Genomic DNA, 26,771 nt, shown 5'->3' on the forward strand with positions numbered 1-26,771 from the left:
ACACACGCAAGGACGCAACGAGATCTTGCGTGGCCTTGCGAAGCTTGCGCTTATGTAGTTTGCGTCAACTATGAATCCGGCCTAAGACATACAGTCCGTTAATTATTTTGTGAGTACGTTATTTGGGCCACTTATGCGCTCAACGAAAACAGGCTGACATCAACAGGAACACAACTCAATCTACTGTAGAAACAAGCAGTCAAAAGGAGGCCGTCGTCCCGGGATGACCCTGTGACCTCTGGCTCCGACCGGCGTGTGCTGAACCGCACTTAACCGACCGCATTATTTTGACAGAGCCACAATAGGAGGATACGGTTAAGTCCTTGGCTAATATCGCAAAACAGCATTCCAAAATGTCTTCACGCGAGGCGGAAAGATCCCACTTATCAGATCACTCATGCCTTTGTGTCCCGGCGTTTCTGCAGACAAGCAGGTTTCTCTTCATGTTACGCAGCTGGAAATATCAGAGACGAGCTTCTCCTCTTACAGAGCCCGTCGGTGTAGCGGCGGTTTGTGTGCTGATTCTGTGGCCGGCTCGCTGCACAGGTAAGCAGAAAATAGCTCTTAACTCGCGCCTGACCTTGGGAAGGATGCCATTCAATCAGGGAGCTTGCCACAGTAAAGGCCCTATCATTGCACTAATAGAGTGAATCTTCTCTTTCTCCCTGGATCATGGACAATGCATGGATGGCTTCCTCTTGCATGGCAGGTTAAAGGGGCAATTTATTCAATAGATTAAACTCCAGAAAATAAGCCGGGATGAAAGTACTGCTGCTGCTGCAGTCGGGTGGGAATAGATGGCACTCGTACTACCAGACGTTACTACCAGACTGTACACCTAATCTAATTTCCCGTTTATAGACACAACAGAATTGGATGAATGCAACTGACAAAACAGTTAAAATGCAAGAGTGCACAGTCACTGTTCGGGCTTTAGCAGAGCAATAACTTCTGTCTGGAGAGCACCAGACAGAGAGAGGGAGAGAGAGAGACAGACCAGACGGAATGAGAGAGAGAGGAGAGAGAGAAAGAGAACATTGCACTGCTTATCAATAGCCCATCATCCTGCTAGAAGCAGACAGAGGCAATGTACAGTAATAAGAAGAAGATTTAAGAACAGTTGCCTGCTTTGAACCTCAGAGTTGCACTATCAAATGACACCTTATCAACCTCCCAGCTTAAAGAAGTTGCTTTTTCTCCCTCTGATGGCTCACAGGGAGAACATGCAGTAACATTCAGGACTACTCACTGCTGCAGTGCGTCGTGACAAACAATTTATGGCTCTGATAACCTTCCATATTCCTTCAGCTGGTGGCATACACCAGGCAACTCCAACAGTTAGGTCTCATTAATCCCCATGAACAAAGCCAGTGATAAATAACATCTCGCAGCCGCTATGAAAAATAGGGCATTTATTACCAAACCATAAAGAATGGTATCCGTATCATTTCTTCAAGTAGATAATAACGCTGGCGGATACGGCATCTCAAGGATGAAATGGGCATCCGCAATGACAAGGAGAGCGACAGTGAGCAGTATATTTCTGCTCTCGTCAACATGCTGTTGGAGGGGTGAACTCGTAATAAATAACGGCACTCTAGCCGAGCAAATAAAAGTTGTTTATATCCGCGCCATACCGTCGGCCATACAGAACGGACACTTAACGCTATCAAATAGCGTTTAACACATGATAAAGCAAGGTACATAACGACTCCGTCTGAAGCCCTGTCTTTGCATTAGCGGACAGCTAAATAGCAGGCATGAAAGGCACTGCGGTAAACAACAATGGTGCGGTGTGTGACCCATCGATCTGCGTCTCCGTCCGTTTCATTCAGCGTTATCGCCTGATCATTTCTCAGGAGCCAGACTTGAAAGCTGGCCAACAGACATAGTAAAGCTATATCCCCTACAGGTGTAAATTCCTGGCGGTTAAGCTCAGAGAGAGAGAGAGAGAGAGGAGCCCCCGGGAGGAGCTCTGTGTGATACAGCGATGTTTCCACTACCAGATGCTCCGGGGCCTCTCTCTGTGAGCAGCAGAGATCAGTTGCGTTCCTATAGAGAGTCGGGACATAAATTCAAGCTACGCTATAAATCAAATATACATTTTCAACCCCCCTCACTTTTCCTGTGGATTGCTGTAATAACAATGTCACAGAAGTGCAGCAGGCTGGTTGCTATTAAAGCCCTGGATTTCATCCATGCTAATGATTTGGTATGCTGTATTTTTTTTTTTTAAGCTTTAAGAAAGGGGGAAAATATTACTGGTCTATTTAACGCTTTGCAGGTCAGGAGAAAGACGCAGGGCTGTAGCAGATGCACTGCTGCGTACATATCAAAACATTGCTCAAAACGGATTTTCCCTGCCAGATACAACACCCCGTGTGCCAATAAAGTTAATACGCAGAAACCCTGCGGTTGTGCCTTTCACATTTCTAGACAGCTTGGTAGCTGAGCCAGACTTAGGACAATGCACTCCAGTTAAATCTATCTGGAGTGAAAAATGTGAATTCTATTTAGACATTGTTCCGCATGCCAGCTGGTTTCCCTCCGCCAAAACCCAGAATCTGATCTCACTCCATTTTGCAAGCCCTTTTCCTCTGGAAATGACAGTAGACTAATAATCTTTAAGAGATGGGTCTCTAGCCAACGCAGATTCACCTGACTCTCACCCCATGTTTAATATTTACCGGAATGGTTGCATATCGCTGTCAGGAATGTTTTCCTAACCTATATATACACATGGCCTACAGTATCTGAATCCAGTTCATATACAGTATTTTGTTCCGCGTAGTGTACACACACATTTTCGTTCCTGGGGAACCAAAAACCCAAAGTGGAGCACAGGGAACTGATTCTGGCTGTGAGTGTTTAGAGAGAGGGAGAGAGAGAGAAAGAGAGAGAGAGAGAGAGAGAGAGAGAGAGAGAGAGAAAAAGAGAGAGAAAAAGAGAGAGAAAAAGAGAGAGGGAGAGAGGCATTCGGGGTGAAGCCAGCTTTCCTTATGAGGTAAAAAGCAAACCAATTTCTGAACAGCATCCGCACTCGTCTACCTTGTTGGCTTTGGCTGGGCAGGTTCACTGAGCTTTCAGTCAACACTGCAGAGTGAAGCTGTCTGTACCTATAGGAATGTGAAGTGGAGCTCTCTGTGCCTATAGGAACGTGTTAGTTAGTTAGTTAGTTAGTTAGTAAGTTAGTAAGTTAGTTAGTTAGTTAGTAAGTTCGTTAGTTCGTTATTTAGTAGGATTACGCAAAAACTACCACACCAATTTTCATGAAACTCGGTGGAGGGGTGCAGCATGGGCCAAGGAAAAACCCATTAAATTTTGGAACGGATCCGAATCCCGGGGCGGATCCACTAATTAAAACCAGCCAGCTCCCCGTGTGGGGGCGCTAGAGGCATGGGGTTTGGACTGGGGAATGCGAGGGGAGAGCCCAGAGGGGCCACACAGCTGCCCAAACACAGCCACCCATTCACCCCCATTCATTTTTTAGACTTAGGCTCAGAAGCGGGACAACAAACAAACTCAGGTGGATGAAAATGAAATGTATGAACATTAAATTGATTGTTTTGATAGACAACAATATATCTTGTACATTTAGTAATTGTGTATACATTTCACATGTTGTTGGAGTAGCAGTGGCTCTAATAAGATATTGCATTCTGCAGAGCAGTTTCAGAGTAGTCGAAAACTAGAAAAGCCATTCAACAACTGTACTGATGACGTGTTTAATTTAGCTATGGAAAGTATTTACCCATACATACTCTGGCTGGAAAGTATTTACCCATACATACTCTGGCTGGCCTCGGGTGTGGGCAATGGTACAGTAGTTGAACTTGAATAATCCCCACGGGAACTTCCAGGTACCAACTGCTTATCAATGAAAAACCTGATTTGAGAAGTGCGATATGCACAGTATACGAGGTAGACCTATGTGCTCTATGAGTGGCCTTTCCTAGCTGAGTACCAATTCAAGATAACTACAATCATAACACAAGCAGCCCTAATGAATTACAGTAAATGGAACGAAGCTCAAGTTGACAATTAGCAGTGTCATTTCAGCAGTAAAAGAAGAAAAAAAAAAGCAAGGCCATCTCTTCAATCATCACAACATAAATATGTTTGCAGTCCATCCCACATGTGTGGCGGTAATGAGACTGTGACTGTGATAATGTCACAGGAATATGCTAGGCATGCTAGCTTCTTTCAGCAGGAGGAAATCTATAGGTCACACACAGCTGGCGAGGACGGCGACATCCAGAGGTGCAGTCAAATTCTTCCTCGAGTGCATCCTGAAATCACCCAGTCTGCGTGTGTGTGTGTGTGTGTGTGTGTGTGTGTGTGTGTGTGTGTGTGTGAGGGGAGCCGTTTAATTGTCAATGACGGGAAATCCCCAACAGGTTTCTTGAAAAGGCTGTCAGAGAAATCACAGCTGCCAGCCACAGGAATGTAGAAGTGCTACAGCAGCAGTTTGTGATTGGCACAAGGAAGTTACACCCACTTTGTAATAATATGGTTCTGGGTGGCAAGCTGCCAAATGGGTCATAGCCTGTAGACAAAGCAGAACGATCAGATCATTCTGTACAAAAACATCAAACATAGATAAACTATAATCACTTGCCTTGGTGTCAGACTTTTGAAAATATAACAAACTGTACTGTATGATACTTAGCACAGACTATATTTCAGCATCGCTAATGATGACAAATCCAATAGAGTGGGATTTATACTGTAGGGTACCTTACTACAAAAAAAAATAATATAAAAAAATTAATATTATTACTTATATTAATATATAATATTAATATTATTGCTTTTATCCAAAGCAATTTATAATAATTGCATTTAATGTAGCTGTAGTCAGTGTACTACTACTCGCCAGAACTCACAAGTCTCCTTTCTAAACAAGTGACTAAGACCATAACCTAGAGCTAAAGTCAAAGTGCAAGAGTAGCAAAATATAAATACAACCGGTGCTTTAAGAGGTAGGATCACAAGGCATGGAGGCCAGACAGGCTGCTGAAGGAAAGAGTCAGGAATGAAAACCGGGCCAAAGACCTCTCAGGTAGAGCGGGGCAGGTTTTAACACCACACCTCCAGGAGAGAGGGGAGGAGGGTGGCAGACACTGGCTCGCCAGGACGACGGCGCAAGCTCGTACATCTTAGCGTACGCGTCGACGCAACCGCACCTGCTCAGGGCCCCACTGTGATTACCCACCCTGTCTGCCGCGCAGGTGTGGATGCTGTGTTCTCGCTAACCCCATTTACTGCGTACATGTGTTATATTTGTACAGTAACCCCCTTTTCATTGCATCCTCCGCCACCGGAACCGCGCGCCAACTCCCAGAGTCCCCCAACTCATCCTACATGATTAATCTGTATTCTATAAGACCCGAGGACCCTGGCTCAGGGCTATAGATTTCTGCAGACAACCTCGCGGTGTGGGTAATTGCACAGATACTCAGCAGTCAAGTTGACGCCCTCAAAACGGCTGCCCCACCTCGGATGCGAGAATCCCTGTTTTTGCCCTAGCCGGTCTGGACGCCGCCTGCCAATCAAAGTGACGTCTCTATTGTGAGACGCGAGCCGCCGTCCCGCCGCTCCTTAAACACAGCTTGGAGGAACGGGGATTTAATTGCTCAGCGTTTACACCCCTCCCTGCCCCGCCCACCGCCGCCCCCCGCTCTCCCCACCTCCCCCTCTCATTGGGAGACACACAAAGCCGACAGCTCTAATAAACAGGGGGTGTCAAAGTCTTACAGTGGCGGCGTGCGCCGAGGCGACCGATGTGATCAATTATCGAGTGGCCGATTCTCTTTAATTAGGGGTTTAAGTATTGAGTTAGCCCGGGCGGGGAGCTGGGAGCAGTGTGTTCACCAACCTCATTACACGGCCGTGATTCACCTCCCAGGAGCTCTGATCCGCACTGTGTTTACACCATACATTTGTTTCTGTGGTAACATGTCGAGTGGAGGAATGGCTCAGTGACAGACCTAGTTTTTTTCCATCTTCTCCCCTACACTCCCCCCCCCCTCTCTCTCTCCCTTTCTTTTTTCTGCCTCCCACTCTCTACTGAAGAGGCTGTCACGTTGGTTCTCCTGTTATTGTGGAGAATCTGGAGAGGTAGCACAACATGTCCTAGTTAAAGCACTGCCCCATCTGCCCGGCATAATTAGACAATTATGCTAGAAGGACCCGTCATTAATTCCTTTGTGGTGGGCTTTTTCAAACCACAAAAGGGTCTCCCACACACCATGGCCTCGCCGGTGCAGTGTATTGATAATGGTGGTAGCTATGGCAAATATATTATTTTCCTGTGAATATTGACTAGTTTGTCCTGTGACAGTCAAAGGCCAAGGGGACTGTCGGCTGGTTTATTGACATCAATTCCAATTCAACCTTTATTTATACTGGAAGGTACACTGGGGTTTCACTTGTTTACACTGGAATCAATGAAGCAGGAAACCGAACAAAGCAAAAAAAAGCACTAGGATGCTCAAGCCCCTGCAGGAAATGGCATCTAGCTGCTTAATGTACAGCGGGCGCATACAGTAGAGGAGAGGGTATGAGGAATAATTAGTAAAGAAGCAGAATCATGTTTTGTTTTGTTTTTTACTGGGAAGTGCAATACTCCTCTGGTGAAAAAGAATCTTAGTTCTTGCCAAGGTGGTCTTGGCACCTGACTTAACAAGCCTCTCTTTACTTAATGGAACCACAGCGATTAACAGCTGAATGGGAGAGAGAGGCGGAGCTCGGTGAAAGCCTTGGGACCACCATGGGAAAGTGATCCCAACATTAAGGTGGCCCACAAGTATGAATGGTACATTCTCATGGGAACAATATCTATTGCTACATTCTCATGGGAACAATAGCCTAACTAACGCACATAGCCTAAGAGCTGTAGACATACAGTACCTGTAGGTTTGCTTTTCTTAAGCTGTGGAAACATCTTTGATACTGCAATAACTAACTGGCACTAAGGTGCTTTCTGTGAGGCACACAATATGTCACCCTGGACTCAACCTCTTCCATTTGCTGTAACATAAAGATGTCACTTTTCACAATTTCACTAAATGCTGTAGCTCAGCTTGACAGAAGCATGTGGGAGGGTGTCTTACAGTGGAACTCAAATCTGATTATAGCTGTGATCTAATCAGACGTGAATTCATTGGGAAGACAAATAGGAAGACAGAAAATCACCGCAGAGAATTCTGCACAATTATCAAAAATCTCACAGCAGTACATTAAAATTCTAATTAGACATATTATCTTAATTGCTAAAGAGATGGAAATCAAAACAAGGTTAATGCGGCTCCCTTAACATGCGAGAGAACATGTGGTGGGAGCCTCTTCAATATTCACTGAATCAGCTTGACTTGTTCGACATGAGAGGCTGTCATTTTGGAACGTCTCCCGTCTTTAGGGGACGATAAGACTCGCTGTGAGAGCGAGCGCTAGCTGCACAGACACCAGAGTACGGCACAGTAAACATCTAATTGCTGCTTATTCTGTTATTCATTTCCATAAATCAAGGCTGGCAGCGTATCGTTGAAGGCCGGCTGCGCTCGCTGTCGGCCAAAATACGTTGTGAGGGAAACGTCACCGGATTATAGGCCCTAGATCTGAGTGCTTAAAAAAAAAAAAGAAACTAAAATTAAAAAAAAGTTGTCAAAAAACTGCAACTCCCATGGTACACAGCAAATTGCCGGCCATAAATTGTGTCTGACAGGTGTGCAGTGTAACTCTGCAGCCATAAGACAGCAGGATGACAGCCAGCACAAGGGGTAACAGTGACAGGAGAGGAGCACGTCACTGAACATGGATTTATGAAGGCGCACCAGGCTGGGGGTGATCCATCAGTGGGAGTCACGCGGCATTGAGCACCGTGATGCCCCCCCCCCCCCCCCCACCCCACCAGTGCACCGGAGCTCCGACCGGCTGGGGCTTGTCGAGTCGACTGCTTCGTGGAGGTGCTAATACCTAAAAAGATGTGTGAGGAAACAAGGCGTTCGCTGCTTGTCAACGGATGAAGAGCTGTGCGCCACCCACAAAGGCTATTTTCAATCCAGCCGAGTCTCTTAATTGGTGGAGTAAGGCTTTGATAAAGCGCTCCCATTTCTCCCGATAATTACAGTGTGTGGCAGCTCTCTGCTCGCACCAGCCATTTCCAAAACATGAAATAATAAACTACGGATATTTCTCATGTTTTTATAGAGAGATATATTGAAGTTGGGTTCTGTGAGCTGGCTGGCGGAGAGGCGGTTATCCACATACAGTAAAGTGAGTTTAAAACACGCACGCGCGCACGCATGGCGTTATTGGCCAGTAATGAACGGAGGCCCCTTGGAGCTCCGTGCCGCTGGCCCGGCTCCTGGAGCCTCTACCGGGGTCGACAGCTCTGATCACTCCTGAGAAAGCGAAAGCTGCCCGGGGATCGCTTTACAATTCTCAGGGGCTCGAATAACCCGACGTTGAACTGATCCCGTTCGCTGATCCTCCGGTATTGGGTTAGGAACGTGTGAAGAGGCCTGTTGGGAAACGAGCTCACTTGGATATCAACATCCTCACTCCGTGTTGCTCCAGCCCGGCAGATTGTTTGACTTGATTAGTCTTTGCCCGGCGCTGGGCTCGCCGCCCCTGAGCCCTCCAGACACGGGTATCAGTGTGTCAGAGGGAAAGTGCTCTCCCAAGGCTCAAGGTGGAGCCCATTACCCTGAGTGGGAGCGCTGTAAGTTAATAGGATTTGCTCCCGATCAAGAGACTGGGCTGTTTCCTGGGGCTGTTACAGGCTGAAGCACAAAAATAAATGTTCCTTTATTCAACACTATTAAGAACCCCCTCCACCCTCCACCAACCACTCTGACCCCCCCACCCCTCCTGCTCTTCTTGTCTGTGTGTCTGTTCACCCAGGAGTTTGTCTGTTATAACTCTAGGAGTTTGTCTGTGTCTGTTATAACTCTAGGAGTTTGTCTGTGTGTCTGTTAACCCAGGAGTTTGTCTGTGTGTCTGTTATAACTCTAGGAGCTTGTCTGTGTGTCTGTTAACCCAGGAGTTTGTCTGTGTGTCTGTTATAACTCTAGGAGCTTGTCTGTGTGTCTGTTAACCCAGGAGTTTGTCTGTGTGTCTGTTATAACTCTAGGAGTTTGTCTGTGTGTCTGTTATAACTCTAGGAGCTTGTCTGTGTGTCTGTTATAACTCTAGGAGTTTGTCTGTGTGTCTGTTATAACTCTAGGAGCTTGTCTGTGTGTCTGTTAACCCAGGAGTTTGTCTGTGTGTCTGTTATAACTCTAGGAGCTTGTCTGTGTGTCTGTTAACCCAGGAGTTTGTCTGTGTGTCTGTTATAACTCTAGGAGTGTGTCTGTGTGTCTGTGAACCCAGGAGTTTGTCTGTATGTCTGTTATTAATCTAGGAGCTTGTCTGTGTGTCTCTTATTATCCAATAACTTGTTTGTGTGTCTGTTGTTACTCTATAGGAGCTTGTCTGTGTGTCTGTTATTACTCTATAGGAGCATGTCTGCGTGTCTGTTATTACTATAGGAGTTTGTCTGTGTGTCTGTTATTACTCTAGGAACGTGTGTGTGTGTGTTTTACTCTAGGAACTTGTGTGTGTCTGTTATTACTCTAGGAACTTGTCTGTGTGTCTGTTGTTACTCTACAAGATTGTCTGTATGTCTGGTATTACTCTATAGGAGCTTGTCTGTATGTCTGTTTATAACTCTAGGATTTTGTGTCTGTTATTACTAAAGGAACTTCTCTGTATGTCTGTTATTACTCTAGGAGCTTGTCTGTGTGTCTATTACTCTATGCACTTGTCTGTGTCTTATTACTCTATAGGAACTTGTCTGTGTGTATGTTATTACTCTATAGAAGTATGTGTCTGTTGTTACTCTAGGAACTTGTCTGTGTGTATGTTATTACTCTAAGAGCTTGTCTGTATGTCTTATTAATCTATAGGAACTTGTCTGTGTGTCTGTTATAACTCTAGGAGCTTGTCTATGTGTCTATTACTCTATGAACTTGTCTGTCTGTATGTTATTACTCTAGGAGCTTGTCTGTGTGTATGTTATTACTCTGAGCTTGTCTATGTGTCTGTTATTACTGTAGAGGTTGTGCCCTCCCCTCTTTTTCCAAACAGCCAGTAAAAAGTAAAAGGTTGGCACTTTTTGTCTAAAGGAGCCATTTGTTCAGGTGAAAATTTGACTTGCATGGTAAGCAGCGCCAAGGCCACGGTCGGACAGGGTGGATTTCAGATTAATCAAACCAACTATATAGCATGAGGGTAATCATTGAAGAGTAATTGCCAAGAGGCTTTGTGTAATGTATTCTCCTTCCCCCGAGTTAAAACCGGAGCAGGGAGGAGGGATAATAGACTATGGGGGTCTGAATATAAAAATGTTTGCTGCTCCAACCCCTCGCCCCAAGCTTAACCCCGGCCCCGGACAGTAATTACAGAGTTAATTGCCATCTGAACTGAGGACTGAGGTCTGCCCAGCTGCAGTCCAGATATCAATTAGGCTCTAGGACCTCCCTCTGAGGCAAAATGGATCATAGGCCACCTTCTATAGGCTAATCTACATCAAGCATAATGAGGCCTTACTGAGACTGCTGTCCTATACGTTATCTCTGTTACTGACAATTGGCCAACAACAAAGACAATTCTCTGCCTAATGAAAATCAGCTTTCCACATGGGAACTCTATTCCTAAAGTTTGACATAACAGCGAGACTTCAGAGGTGAGACTCTGCATTTTGGATCAAATAATGAACCTCTCAGTGAAATAAAAAGTGGGCCTGGGTTTGTCTTCGGGAGCGATACAGAGCACGCGGAATTGTGCCGAACATCTGAGTGCGACTCACTCAAGAAAAAAACAAACGTCTTCGGCTGAGTCGAACAGTTAAGTTGAGCCAGTGCTGCCGTAAAGCCGGTGGGAGAGCCTGGAATAATCTGGCGCGATGTTAATGATGCAATTTATATGTGAGGGGGACCGGTGTTTGGCAGGATCTTTCCGTCTGAGCGCGCCGCCTCAGCCCAGCGAGCTCCCCGCGCCCCCTGCTAGATGGAGGGGGCGGAGTAGGAGGTGGATGTCAGAGCTGTGTGAAAAGCGAGTGCGGGCGCGCCACTGATAAGAGCCATTACTATTAGTGTCTGTCTGTCACCTGCTGTGCGTCATCCAGCCTGCGCTCTCTCTCACCACCACCACCCCCCCACCTTCTACCCATCATCACCCCCTCTCCTCTCCCCATCACCATCCCTCCACCCCTCCTCCTCTCCTCTACCCCATTACCATCCCTCCACCCCTCCTCCTCTCCTCTACCCCATCACCATCCCTCCACCCCTCCTCCTCTCCTCTACCCCATTACCATCCCTCCACCCCTCCTCCTCTCCTCTACCCCATCACCATCCCTCCACCCCTCCTCCTCTCCTCTACCCCATCACCATCCCTCCATCCCCATTCCTTTTTCTGAGACGCATCACTTCAAATTTGCACTCTCTCACCTATACATTTTTCCATCCTGTCAAAAGATACACAGTTCGGGCTGAAAACCTGTGAGGCAAACTACAATCCTGAACCATCCGCTTCTCAGCTCAATACAGGTGGGAAATGACTGCAGCTATCCTGCTAACTAGGGTACAACGCATCAGACAGAATCACCACGGCTGTTATTCTAACAACAAGCAAGGGAGTATTTAAATTATTGGCAGCACGAAAAGATAGAATCCAGAGTCTAGCAGAATCACTCATTACTTCTAGGTTACATCGTGGCGCAATGGTGAAGTTCCAGAGCTCTTTAAACTTGTGACCTTGGGAGAAACGAGCGGTAATTGCAGGCTGTTCTGTATTTGCTTGAAATATTTTTAACCAAAATATTTAAAGCTGTTTTTCTTAGTTGCTATGCAACACTTCAACCGCAAGAGCAGGAGCATGTCGAGAATGTGCCAAATAAATACTACCGCCACAGTCTTTCTGCAGACGGAGACACGAGAGGGCACGTATTAAATAATCACTGGAAATGTAGAACACTTGTAGAAAAGGCATAATCATGTGTTTATTCATCAGGTACATGATCCATGTCAGTACATAACTGTAACCAATAGCTGGTGTAATGAGCCATTGTTTTCTATCTCAATGGTTTTAATACACAGCTATATGAACACCAACCCTACAAGACACTGCCTCTTAACTGCAGAGTAATGGGCGGTGGAAGGCGTACCAAGTGCCCTGTAAGATGCATCACTTTGTAAAGTGACATGAGGACACTGCCAGATACGCGCGGCCGTCTGTTTCACCAGTCTTTTCGGATCTCTGTCAGCGCCAGCCCAAGAGCCCCAACAACTGTACAACAGCCAAAGACAAAAGTGTGCCGGCCAATGGTACGGCCATTCTTCCACCCAGCCCTGGAAGCAAGGACACGTTACGCAAGACATCACATTCAATTCCAGCTCCAGCCTCTGAGGCCGTATGATTCACACAGTGTGTCTGTCTCCCGAGCCTTAAATGTTAATCAACACTCGTTCCAATGCATACTTATGAGCTACAATCCACGCCCCACATCTTCCCCCTGGCTGCTTCAATTAAGTAGCAAATTTGACAGCAAATTAACTCCACTGCATTGGTAATACGTCACCTATACAACAAGTTGCGCCGTTTCTCACCACAGAAAACAAACCAGAGCATCGGATTGTAAAATTAAATCTAACTATTGGTTTTCATGCAGAAGTCAAATTTAAGGAAAGGCAAAGACAGGGTAGCTTCTGCATGGTGACGCCGGCTGTTACAGCGGCAATCTCAAACCTTTCCATATTTATATTTCATTCATATGAAATTTATAAATACATTCAGTTTCACTAACATCTATCGTTGATTGAGGTGACACAATAATGATTCAGCCTACCACCCCATTCACAAAAGCCTTTCTGTTTGCAGTTATGAGAGTTCTAAGAGCCTGGGGCCTCATTTATAAAACGGTGCCTACTGTTCACCTTATTATTTATGAAAATACAGTTCATAACATGCAGCTGCTGCTGTAAGTGTGACATACGAGTTGATATTAAGTCAAGTAAAGACGACTTGTTGAAATGGCCACGGGGTCAGAGTCCCTGCATAAACACACAACATAAACTGACTAACAGTGTTAAAGTTAAAGTCAAGTTCTTGTAGGCCATTGTGTGTCACACATTGTAATTGCATGCCTTTTTATATCCAGCCATGAACGTGATAACAATATGTATAACAATATCTGAAACTGTGCACTCATATCTGCCTGACTGAGGATTAGAAAACAGCCTCAGTTTAAAAGCAGGCTAATTTGTCCTACTGTTCATATTATTTATGAGAATACAATTCATAGAATGCAGGTATGGTTTAATAATTAAAGATCCAATTAAATATGATTCCAGATTAACTGTACAACATATTTGTATGGGTTCTTTTGCAAAAACAACAATGTGTAGGCAATTTTGTTTCCTGTCCTAAATAATTTGTGTGCACTTGGGGAACTCTTCATATACTGTATAATACGTGAGAGGTAATACAGTATGTTGATTTATTTTACACAATGGTATCAATTTCAAAGCGTTTCTCGAGTTTCATCCTTCTGCCATTGGAGTTGTAGTTTCTCATTTCTCCAGAAATGTGTGAATGCATGTGTCAGAGTGTCCGTAGAGGTAATGCACATTCTCCGGCAAAGTTTGTTTTTATAAATCGCAAAGAATACGTAGAAAGTACCATTATGTTGTGTGTAGCGTACACATCGTTTATAAATGAGGCCCCAGGCCTCTGCAAGACCTTACGGGCAAAAATCCCAAGCAGCGCACAGGTAGTGATGCGTGAAGCAGTGGTTGGTCCGTGGCAGAACCGGGCAGGCCATTTCCCCTACTAGAGATCCCTCAGTAGCTAGTCCAACAGGTCTCAGAGAAAAAGAGATAAGCCAAGGGATTTAATTTAATTTGATTAATTATTTAAATTAAAACCCCATATATATATATATATATATATTAGGGCTGTCAAACGATAACATTTTTATCTAATTAATTACATTATCTGTAATTAATTAAGCAAATTAATCACAAATTGATCACACATCCATTTTTTGCTGGCAAAAGGCCCAAATAAAGATATTCAAATTCAAAGACATGACATTATTGTCTGTCGCAGCAGCGGTCATCTCACAACTCTGAGAGTTGCTCTGTTCTGACAGACTCTGCTCTGTATCAAGAGAATGAAGTCTTCTGTTGTGGCCTGGTGACTGAGGAGATATGCAGCTACACCGTATTACAGACTCGTGTGAGATGGTGACCTAGGGGTCGACTGGCACCATTTTTTTCTTGCAGATACTGCACAGGACCACGCTCTTATTAACTTTCCCATCTGGAAGTTTTCTGAAAGTAAGCTTTCCATTACATACAACTTAGCCTACAGGGTCATTCAGGTCCAAATTAAGTTGCTTCAATAATGTTAAATCAGGCAATGACGAGGCAACTGCGCCACCTACAGCTGGACGAAATCGATGAATGTGATTAGTTTGCGTACATTTTTATTCATGTTTGCATAATTAATGAATCTAATTAACGCGTTAAACTTACAGCCCTTATGTATATATATATATATATACACACACACAGAAAACATACACACACACACACACACACACACACACATGTTATCAGTGGGTTCAGGAGTTCACCGACTATGCTTGCTGTAATACAGAATGTGATAATTGACAATGGTAAAATGAATAATGTGATGACGTTGGGGGTGTGGTTTAGCCCTGACACGGGAAGCGGGAAAATAAAGAGAGACAGAGCCGAGACGTGACGACAGCACGAGGAACCTGGAAGTGCCAGGGTTGATGTTTTCCCACACGAAACCACTGGATACACAGCAAACGGACATTGGCTGGACAGCCCTGAACCTTTTAGAGGCGACTAAAGACTGAACGAAACCAAGCTGAAGGCAGCTGGCGCGCTCGGTCACAGCCTGACGCAGACATGGAGAGTTGCGCGCGGAGGTCCAGAGGCAAGAGTTCTCGCCGTGCGTGAAGGTAGGCCTTTGTGAATTATCCATTCTGGTACAAAAGCAAGCAGATTTTGTTCATTTGTGTTCCAGTCCACTGGGATGGTCCAGCAGAGAAGTTAGTTTAGTTAAAGGTGCTCAGTTCGATTTTTTCGGCCACTAGATGGGGCAGTTGTGCAGCGTATCAGATATAAACAAGTGGGCATTTTCACTCCATACGGTGCCGTTCAGGGGGTGGGGCTCAGCGCCGGGCCGGCTTCGCTCATAATAAAAAGAAATTCTGCATTTGCTCCACAGGCACTACTCTGTTGGCTATATTTTCTGTACAGATAGTTATGACTCCCCTGGACCTATTTATTGCATATATTGGATTTTTTAAAACAAAAAGTGCAGTAAATCGAACAGAGCACCTTGAAGTTTATTTGACAATAGAATCAATAGAAAAATTAAGACCACAAATGATTACATCATAGTTAAAAAAAATATTGTCATGGATAACACAATACCGCCTCAGACTTATTTTCATTGTGGACCTTGATGTGATATTACAACGAGGGCGAGTTTTGATGTTTACAGGCTTGCTGACTCTTTGGCCCTGGGGCCATAACAGCTCTGCTCTGTTGGCTGGAGCAGCCTCTACTAGCGGGTCTGGAGTCTCGCATAGCCAGACTTTTCTCCACACGTTTTGCGCTATGCCAGCACTGGAGAAGGCAGAGGTGTCTGGCAGCACCCATTACCATTCTGAGATAGGGGGACATTTCTTTAAACCAATCACAATTGTCTTGGGCAGCACTAAGCTTGTTTTTTTTCCAACGCTGCCCTTAGGCCGGTAACAATTATTACATAATAGACAAACTAATAGATTTTATGACATAATCATGATTATGTTGTTGAACCGCAATTATGTATTATGTAAAAAAAAGTTAAGATGGGGCACTAGAGTGTAGCATTTCATAACAGCTGTAGATCCAGACAGTGGCTGTTGTGTATGATAGCTTCTAGAAGCAAGATAGCTAACTAAGGTAGCTAGCAAGTAGCTAAACCAAACCAGAGGCTCTGGTCTGATAGCTCTCTCTCTCTCTCTCTCTCTCAAATGTTTTGAACATAAAATCACCACTGCTCAAGAACCCTTCTGGCACCTAGAAACCTCCCTCCCGCATGCTTTGCAAGCGCACCCCCCCACACACACACACACACAAAAAAATCACTAAAGATCGATCATCGCGATTATTTCTGAGACAATTCATTGTTTAGCAAAATTTGTGATCCCACCACTTCATCCCTGAGTAAACGACAGGGCGGACGGGAGCTGAGGCTTCACAGCTGTCTCGAGGCGGGTGACACTGAAGCCCACGCATGGACACATCACTCATCAAAGTGAATGAGGCGCTCTTTTGTTCCACCGCCTGTGTGGGGGGGAATAGAGACCTCCACAAGAGCGCGTCGCACACCTGGAACACTGAGGAGGATTGGAGGTGGGAGTTACAGAGAATCCATTTGGAGTTGTCACAGCTTAACAGACGTTGACATGCCACTGCTGGGGTGGTGGAGACGAATAGCTAAGCCTGGGCGGGCACCATAAAAGAACTTAGCACTGCCGCTAACGGTGGCGCTGCAATTAACCTGTCTTAAAACAAACAAGTGGCTCAGCTTTAACAACAGAGGTGCACTTGAGAGGGTTGGTTTCAGCAGCGAGGAACTCAAAGGCTCACCAGGGTTCGGGCTTTAATCAGTCATTAGTATGCTCATTTCTGCACAGCTGCACTGGGATCTGCACAACTTCAGCACGGCACAACACACACACACACACTCACACACAAACACTGTGATCAAGAAATCAAAGCTCCTAAGAAACTAATGTACAATTTGCTTAAATGTGCAACATAGAAGTGGGATTAAGGATCGGATGTAGGCTAAGCAGTAAACATTACAGTGAAATCTTAAATGTTCCTTTTTTTCAAACATTAGGACCTCTTCAAATCTCAACCACGTACTTAGAACACAAAAACCTTCCTTTTTTTACCCATGGTCCTCCCTCTAAGTGGTAACAGACCCAGGGCCTTTCTTGATTCGGTCTGTTCGAAAGGAGGCTAGTTGCTTCTCTTTATTTATTTAACAAAACGAGCTGTAAAGCCAAACATGAGGTCATGGAATATGTTCACCCCTAGGAATAACTCACTGCCTACAATAAGGCATCAAACCCACTTTAAGTATCCTTACAAAATATGAGCTGGTGAGGACCTTTTTTAAGTCAAGTAGAGCTGTGGGATTTTTTTTATTATTTTTTTATATTTTTTTTTAAATAGGACTTTCAACAGTACCCCGCACATACGTTTCCAATTAAGAGCCCTGAGCTCAGGTCCAAGACTGGGCCCCATTCACCTCTTCCACGATTGACAAAGTCTGAGGAAACATTAAACAGCCGTCATAACCAAAACAGAGACTAGAGATTCATCAAAAAAAAGGCTTCCATCTTATAAACAATAACTAACGTTTGAGTAAATTGATGATGCAATTCAACTCCCAAACATCACGTAGAATTCAAATAATGTAGGAAAGTGTAGTTAGTCACAGCTTTTTGGTCATGTCTGCATACTAGCATACATAAACATGGGGGGCTAGTTCTCCTCCTACGGTGACCAACGGGGAATGCAACCTATAGAGAACCCCTTATAGTGCAAAAAATATATAATAAATGTCAATGGAGTTGATATGTGGGGATCGTAATGAAAACACACGGTTTACAAGAAACATTCCATTTGCATTTCTGTAATACAATCCAGCTCCCAGGTAGCAGTAATAACTCCGCTGGGGTTGGAAAACGCTCAGAGACTTCAATCTTTCGGGCCCGCCTAAGGAGCTGTTGGTGGGACTTTGATGTTCTGTCTAAATGAATTGACTGTGCTTCCTGATACGGCACCCCCTCCAGTCGACTCCCCCTGCCGGCTCTGTTGCCTGTGATAAACAGCGCGCAGGCTCGGCTGGGCGCGCCTCCGTCCTGGATCACATACGCTCAATGAACGGCCAGGGCGTTTCCCCCGCACGGCTGTGTTCCCAGTGTAGCATAACGAGTGCATAATACGATTGTTTCCTTTTGCTGTGACGCGCGGGCGTGCAAGTGAGCGTGCCCGTGTTTGCGACCTCAGATCCACTCCTAGCGGGGAGAAGCTGTGGTAGGCGAGTCTGTATGTACAAGAGCCCTTCAGGACGTGTTGTGTGTTGTCGAAGCCTAGCACCTAAATCCACCACAACCCCCCCCCTCCCCCCGACCCCACTCCATGAGCTCTGCATACAGTACAAGCTAAACAGCCTCACAGGCTGTCAGCGGGGGGGGATTCAGATGAGATCTAATGCGGATGGAGGAGCACTGGCACACAGGTAGGGAGGCGAACGCGTTGACGCATCTGCCTTGGGACCGGGGGATGCGGCAGCTGTAGCTGCTTTAGCTGAGCGGGGCCATGACGAGGCAAGAGGTTCCAACCGAGGAGACGCAAACACTCCCGCTAATGATCCCTGAGGCGTAAGGAGGAGTAGTTGGGGAGGGGTTAGCGGAACACAATACTGATCCATCCGAGTTTGAGTTTGGTCAATCAGGGTTTTACGGAATTCAATTACCATTGATTGGGTATCCTCGCCAGGCCGAGGCTTCCCTTGATGACGTGGACATCCAAACGCAGATGAAACAGGGGTGTTTAACCTATTAGGGGCTCAAATGAAGCGGTTGGGGTTTGCGGAGAAGAGATTCTTCTTCTACTGACAACAAAGCATTGATCCTCCCACACCCCAGGTTCTCCCAGTGTACAACAACGATTTCGGCGCCAAGCCTCTGAACATTTCTCTCTTCCAGTGGCGATGGTGCTCCTGAGCAAACCTGCCCTGGATCGAGAGTCTCATTTAGTCTCCGGGCCCTTTGATGTGGATTCAGCTCCGCGGTGCATATCATCGCGTTTGAAGGTTTCAGCTTCCACAATATAGCACAGTTTGAAGTTTCACATGCTGCAGGTGCTACAATGTGATAATCCAGGCGCTAGTTATGCATTATACATTTTTCTTGAAAGAAACACCATCATCCTGAAATTGGGGATGTGGAAAAGGCATCAACGCTTCAAGGTACAGTATATATATTGACAGGAAATTTCTGAGACTGCTGGGCGCTCGGGAGAAGAAGAAGAAGAAAAAAAAAAAACACTTGCTGTTATCCTGGACATTTCAGAACCAGCTTCTCTGCATCTTCTCTCTGTGAAGAGTATGAATACCAGGATGAAGTTGGACTGGGGTTTGCCGTGCTGACAAGCTCGACCCAGGGATCTGAAGGGGACAAACGCTCCATCGTCAGCATTGGCAGAGAGCATGAATGTTCCATCTCCATCTGATTTTACCAGGGTGCTGAAACACGCCCCAAGGCGTTTCTCTCGATGTCTTCTTAAATAAAGTATGAAAACTCCTTGTCAGGGTCTATGTTCTTAACTCAAGAAGCAGACCAAACAGCATTTACAGTATGGCTTCAACTAACTAACAAGAGGGTGGAAATAATCTGTGTTGAAAAAATGTTGGCTCGGAAATTCTCAAGGTTGCAATCGAGTCAAACCGACACTCACAGTCGGAAAAGCAGACCCACCAGGTTTAAAAATGCATTTGCATTAAAGCACACTGGGCTTGACAGTTTGAAACGCTGCAGAGAAGGCTGAAAGAATTAAATCAAGTTGGCAGCTGGCTGTCTGTCTACTTGTCTGAGAAAGTAGTCTTTGGAGAGGGAGGTTTATGTAAATGCTTCTGATCTTCATAATTAGAGATTGTTTGCATGGAGGTGCACAGCTCTGCGTCTCTTTGAGAAGGATGTTTACTGACTCCAAAGCGTGGAGATGCTGGCTGCCTGAAGGCTTGCCTTCCTTCCTTCCCTCCCTCTATTTCCCCCCCCATCTCTCGCTGGCTTGGTGTCTGTTTCTCTCCCTCTCTCTCTCCCTCTCTTAAACACACACACACACACACACACACACACACACACAAAGCAGCACACTGTGCGCAAACACACACAAACAGAACCCCACACACAAGGAAATGGCTGCGCTTTCACAAACATCAGCCTGTCAATTAGCTTCTGCACCCGTCCCTTCTTGGAAGCAACATATTTTTATCCTGCCTGCTGCTGTCTCCCTGTTTATTGTGAACAGACCAAATTCGTATCAACAACTAATCACTGCATGTCAATTTTGTAGAATTATTGAAGTCAGAATAGAAAAATAGGATTGATAGAATAATCATCTTGTGTTATGGTTGTTCTTTTAGATTTGGGGCCAATTCCCAGTTTCTTTTAGAAGCTCTATCGGTGTAACAGACAGGGAGACTATCAGCCTGTGTTTGATGTAATTTGTTGTGACATGTTAATTGCATCTACTTGTAAATTCTTCTTAATTGATGTTTGATACATCTCAGGAAATTAGGCCAAATAGATAACATTGTAAATATTATTATGAATCCCCGCCCTCTCCCTTCCCCTCTCTCTGGCAGGTCTGATGAATCTGCACCGCCTCAAACTGTAATATGTCAAACTACTGTGCCGCTACACTCTGGATTCCCAGACACGCCTGCCTGACAAATCTACTACTCTACTACATTGAGACACAGCCAGGCAAACTAGACACATACCTAGCCAGGCAAACTGGAGACGGATGGAAAAAGGACTAACCTGGGCAATTTTCACTGAATTCTGGGTGGAGCCACCGGCATGGTATTCAACTTTGCTCTTCTTGACAATTTCTTCAAACCTGAAATACAGAAGGTGGAGTGTAAGAGGCTTCATGGGAGACAAGACCCAAGGTTAAAACCACATGCCTCAGAGTTGGTAAACAGGAAGCTTAAGACCAGACCTAATAAAAGGCCAAGAGCACAGGCCAAATGCAGCTGACAGGCTCCCCCTGTAACATGCACCAACAACAATGGGTCTATCTGTTCTCAATAATACTCTTCACATTATAAAACCCTGGAGTATACTTTGGTATGAGACTGTTCAGAAACACTCAGAGTCCATACGGGGTCTAGGGGGATCAGTTCTGGAGGCCAGCATGAAGAGAAGTTGTAAAACAAAGAGTATGGGAAAACGATGTTTATGGGACCTTCATAAGAGTGATGTCAACACTTTCAAAGAGCCCTCCCCAAAAACGTTTGTTTTGGATACTGTGTTTATGAAGAACAATAAAATGAGGTCATGGCCTATTTAATTGGCATTTAACAAGCTCTGCGGAAAAGACTTGTGATATTGTTTAAGGACACTGTCTAGTAGGGGATGACAAAGGGAGCGCATGCCACCAGTGTTGACTAATGAAGTCATTCCTCTAAGCATCTCTCAGGGAGTACGCAGCGCAGCACAGTCATCAGCCGTTCTTACACCCCCCCTGGTTTATTGCAGTTAAGCTACATTAAGTGGCTGTGAGTGTATTAAAACTTGCATAATAAACATGGGAGTGGTATACTTTTTCACAATGTTCAAACTATGACAACCCAGGTGAAAGTTGTTAAGAGAAAATATAAACTTGAAACAAAAACAAATACCAAGGAAATGCTGGATTGTGTTATACTAGATACTTTACCACAAATGCTGCAGGAGTTGGAAAGAGCCACTTAAACGTCTGCTTGATAAAAGCAAAAGAGATTTTCTAAACATCTGCTTGTCGTTAGCCATATGAAAGCAAGATGAGAAGTAAAATTCATTTATAACAGAAGTTTAACATCGGCTTGCTCAACTGCCAAAACCTTACTTAGATCAGGACTTTCCGAATCTCTTTGGCAGATATGAACTTATTATTCTTTTATGCAAGTCTAAAAACATGCACATTTTTCAACACAACTGTGAAATGTGCATTTTGACTGCATGAGTAGAGGTAACCTGAGCATCGAGATACTGTACAAGGCTTTACTTGAAAAACAGGATGTTTTCTGAATACTAATACAAAGATTTAAAACGATTGTCATACCATGCAGGGCAAAGTTAAGATATAAAGACAGATTTGGGGAATGGAGGGGCAGACAGATTTCCACCCATGTCATACTGTACACTAACACTCTGTGACTATTTCATACTTTAGCATAACTTAGTGCAGAATGTACTGTAGGCTGCACACGGGCCCAGTTCCAGGAGAATGAGGGCTGATGCGGCCTGCTGAGAACATGAATAATGTGTATCCCTGCATCTTTCACACACGCTGCCTCCCGGGGGGGCAGTCCGGCGCGTGGCGGAGGGGAGCAGGTCGACCTCGCTGCGGTTCAGATGATGTGTCACATTAAGAGGTCCTCGGCTGTTTTCTCCACTGCAAATTGAAAACCACCGATTTTAAAGTGTATTTACACACCAGGGAAAATTCCAATGACATGGTAAATGGTTCAAGGTATATCGTACTATTCCCACTGGTTTAATGTGTAATTCCTCCATAAATTAACTGAATCAGGGGAGACTATGTAGCAAGGGAGACTAGAATAATCCCAATTGTAATGGTCATGTTAAATCCATGCTACAGATATGGAACGCCTTCCTCTGATTTAGACCCCATCATGCTGTTAGGGGTTAAATTCTATCCATTTGTACTCTGGTTCTTTTGACACGGTTAGAGTACAAACCAACCAACCATGCCAAATCTACATACAGGGTCCTACTGTGTGTGCAACGCTGGTCTATCTCTGGGATTACATCCAAAGTAAAGCAGAATCTACCAAGGAAAGTAAAGCAGAATCTACGAAGGAGCTTTACATATGCAAACACTACATTAGCCAGAGGTGCTCTGTACTTCCAACGCCTCTTGGTTTCACTAGGCATGTCTAGCTTTCCAAGAAGTGTGAAAATAGACATTTCTGCTTCAAAGAAAGTCTGCATATCATGTCTCTAGGCAGCGAGGTCTGACCTGGGCAGCGTGTTCCCAATAAAGAATATAAAAAACTTTCCATGCAAGTGGAAAATGTGCTGTGGTGAAAAAACTCTTCCTGAGACACCTGTTATGACTCATTGACAAAGGAAGAATTTGAGCACTGTGGGTGTTTATAACATGAAGGCAGCCAAGGGACTCCACCACCTATTTCAAACAGACACACAGCTTCTGAGGATTTCAGCTTTTTTTTTCCTCCTCCCTAGGAGAAGCATTTGCTCCACCTTCCAGTGTAGACTGCATGAGGCCCTGCTCTGCTCTCGGGCGCCTCGAAAATCCCATCCTGAAAGGAGCAGCTGCCTTGAGACCTTTACACCCTCCAGCATCATGTGATCCCATAGTAGTGACACCGTAAAGGCCCCCTCGGCCATAGGGGGAGAAAATCCCCTCTCCTCCACTGCAGTCTGAACCCCCGGTGTGATCCCGGTTGTAAAGAGATATAGGAATGGAGGAAACGCCCCAGACTACCAGCAATGTACGTTTTATCCTGAGTTTACTAGTGAAGTAACAATTCCAGTCATGCCATACATTCCGTTAATGTAAAGACCAGCACTGTTAAATAACATGAGTTTTACAAGAGGGTGCCCTACATTCAAATGTCACTCATGACTAGGGGCCAGAGATGGCCATTTTCCACTTGAACAGTGACTAATTTGTGACTAATGATGGTACTTATTTATTCAGATTGAATCTAATCAAATTAAACGGGGAATTTAGCAGCCTAAAAGTGATATTTGTATTCAGACGATACTGAGTCATTCTCAAACTCATATCAGTAGCGCGTAACACATTCATATTGTCTGGGTAGATCACACGACCAGGGAAACATGTTGTTTACATTCCTTGCATAAGAGCCCCCACCTTCCCCATAAAGCGAAATATGAGAGCTTCCAAAGTACTATGAGTGCTCTCTCTCTCCTCTGGACGACTCACCAGCCCACCCCCCCCCCCCCCCCCCCACTCACCCCCCAAAAAACAGCCAGTGAGTAGATTATTTACACAAGGCAATAATTCAAGATTTGCTCTTGTAAGTCTCTCACACAAGAGGGCAAGACCCATTTACCCAATCACTCTTCATCTCCTTTGAAGCTGGCCCATCTCATCGAGACCGGATGAGTGCCCTGAAATCCCCATCCAGAGATTTCACAGGAAGAACAAGTCTCTGTTAATCAATGGCTAGATTGGATCTGGAACCGCGGGAGCGGTCCGTCTGAAAAGTCCTCCCGAGTGTTTTGAGTGCGCACCGGGGTAATTCATCGCTAATGATCACCGCGGCACCCACTCTCCTCCTCCTCGTCTAATTGCCTCGTTCAGGTTTAAACAGCTTACAAATCACAAGGACAGGCAGGAAGACATGATGAAACGGCCCCGCGGCTAACCAGCGCAGGGCAGGGGGGCGGGCTCCTGCTCCGGCTCTCCTCCGGGGTTAGTAGTGGAGGTGCGGCCACAGTAACAGTAAATGATCTCCGCTGTCAACTATATGAGGCGGCTCCATCTGACCACAGGCAGCTCCACCTGACCACAGGCAGCTCCATCTGAACACAGGCAGCTCCATCACACGCAGAAACGCTCGCTCACACACACACACACACACACGAGGGGGGGGGGGGCGGGGGGGGGCAAAACAGTTAAAAGAACTCAGATAATCCCTGTTTCAACAAAGCCATCTGTTGCGGAGGGCAGGTTTTAGAATGATTCCCCCCCACCCCCCCCAGTCTGGGTGTGGATGCTCTCGGCCGCGGCTGCTTGCTAGTCTGGAGGCAGAGCAGGGGCCTGATGCAGCAGTAATTGTTTCCACAGGTCATGTGGGGGGAAAGAGACCTCGGGGATGTGATGAAAGGAGAAGGATGGAGAGGAATATTGTTGTCCCCCAGCCCCCCCACCCCCCCTCCCCACACCTACCCAATTAAATTGTTTGTCAAACCCTTCACAAAGGGTTACGAGGTTTATCTGTTTAAAATCAATACGCTCATCTCAGTGTGAAAGCTTGTCCCAAGCGCGAGACAGGCCCATTAATTATTCCGTTCCGTGCTCTATCGCCGGGCAGCTCAAGGTTGACCCTTATCTTTTCTTATTTCAAATCAATAATTATCTCCTCTCTTTCTCTCTTTCTCTCTCTCTCCCCCTTAGAAATAGATATGCTTTTCATTCAATGCCTGGTAGAGTACCTCTCTGTGCAGCAACTGGTGAAGGCGACACAGGTGAATAGAACATTGTTATCAGGGTGGAACATTGCGGCTGGCTGGGATAGGAGGTAGAAGAATAAGTTGCGTAAGTGCTGGTTACAAATGTCAGATAATCCAGAAACTAAAAAAAGAGGGCCCTTGTTCCCTGTCCTCTGACATGCTCTAATAGACTACGACGGGGGAGCGCTGTTGATTCATACTGAGGCATTATACCAGCCAGCCGCCAGGTACAGACAGCCTCCGTGCCCCTTTGTTAAAATCTGCTATTCATCCCTGCTGGATTAAATCGCTCAGAGCCCAGAGCAGCGGGTCTCTAGACGAGCCCCTCTCTCTACAACATTACAGACACAATGCATTAAAGTGCGCAATTACATGGTCGTAATGGCTGAATAATTGCATTAGAATGTAGAAACAACAATTTCACAACCCCTTAATATTCAGCACATCCGGCAGCACATTTGCTGGCGTTAATAGGACCGGCGTTGTCCTTAATTAGGCTCCACTCGCAGATTGGGGGAAGGGGGGGGGGGGGGGCGGTGATTTTGTCATGGAGGATGAGTTCATATTATTTCCTCTGAAACGTCACAGGTTTTTGGCTTTCGGCGCTGTAGAGTGAGGCGTTGTTGTCACGCTGTGGGGAACGGATGCGTGGGGAGGGAGAGAGGGAGAGAGAAAGAGAGAGAGAGTGTGAGGAGAGAAGGTGGTTGCTTGTCTCCTCCTCCAGAGGATTGAGATTTGAAGCCTGAGCACAAAGCCTTTGAGACCCTTCCCTCATCTCTGGGGCTGCTACCAGGATCCCGGTGATTCACAATGCTCTGTGTGAATAACTCTGCCGCCACCCCCTGCTGTGAGGACCATATGGCCCAGTGTGAACTCCAGACACGCGGGGAGAGCTGCCCACCCCACACCACTAGCCTCTGGGTGTGGGGGAATGATAGCCAGAGATGATACACTACCTACACACGTGTGAGGATGTGAACCACACTGTCACCCTAGTGTACAGTATGTGTGTGTGTGTGTGTAGGGGGAGGAGGGGGTGGGGTGTGTTCAAAGCTGACTAAAAATAGCTGTGAGCATGCTTTCTGAACATGCTGTTCGTGTACGCCCACATTTTAATTATAAAACACATTCAAAAAACCGCCCACATGCGTTGAAATGTGGATCATGTTTTGTTACAACCCCTTGACTTCTGAGGTTTCCTTCTGGCGCCCCCTGCTGGTGGTGGCCGTCAACACAATGGAGGCATCAGCGCCCAGCGACCGGCCGGCTTAATTGAGATTGCATCAGCCTTCTGTCATGATACAGCAGCATGCCTGAAATACTGAGCAGTCACCGCGAATGACCCCACCAAAAAAAACACATCAAAACAGCACAACATCACACTCTTCAACTGGGATGTGAGACTTGAAAACGAGGAGGGAAATAGAAAACAACAACTATGGCACGTGTTTTTTAATCCCAATGGGGGCTCTGTGGTTATCCGACTGAATATCAAAGCAGCGACGGAGGGGTATACGTTTCCTATAAATCGGTGGATTCTTACGGCCTTTTTTCTGACGTCTCAATTAAGCCGCCGGAGAGAGAGAGGTTCTGGGTCCGCGCTCCGCCTCTCTGCTCGCCGGCGGATGTGGGTGGGTGACCTTTGACCTTGGCGGCGGGGGGG

General features: G+C 45.7%; 1 protein-coding gene across 1 annotated transcript in view; it reads right to left on the bottom strand.

Moving 5' to 3' along the window:
* adkb (adenosine kinase b) overlaps positions 1-26,771 on the bottom strand; it is a gene marked incomplete at its 3' end in the record, with an annotated part of 103,635 nt that overhangs the window by 68,996 nt on the left and 7,868 nt on the right. The window contains exon 4 of the mRNA XM_084455870.1: positions 20,696-20,774. Within this exon, the coding sequence (XP_084311996.1) occupies positions 20,696-20,774 (79 nt within the window). The remainder of the gene's footprint in view (positions 1-20,695; positions 20,775-26,771) is intronic.

The sequence above is a fragment of the Borostomias antarcticus genome (genome assembly GCF_949987555.1).
Source record: "Borostomias antarcticus genome assembly, chromosome: 22".
NCBI lineage: Eukaryota > Metazoa > Chordata > Actinopteri > Stomiiformes > Stomiidae > Borostomias > Borostomias antarcticus.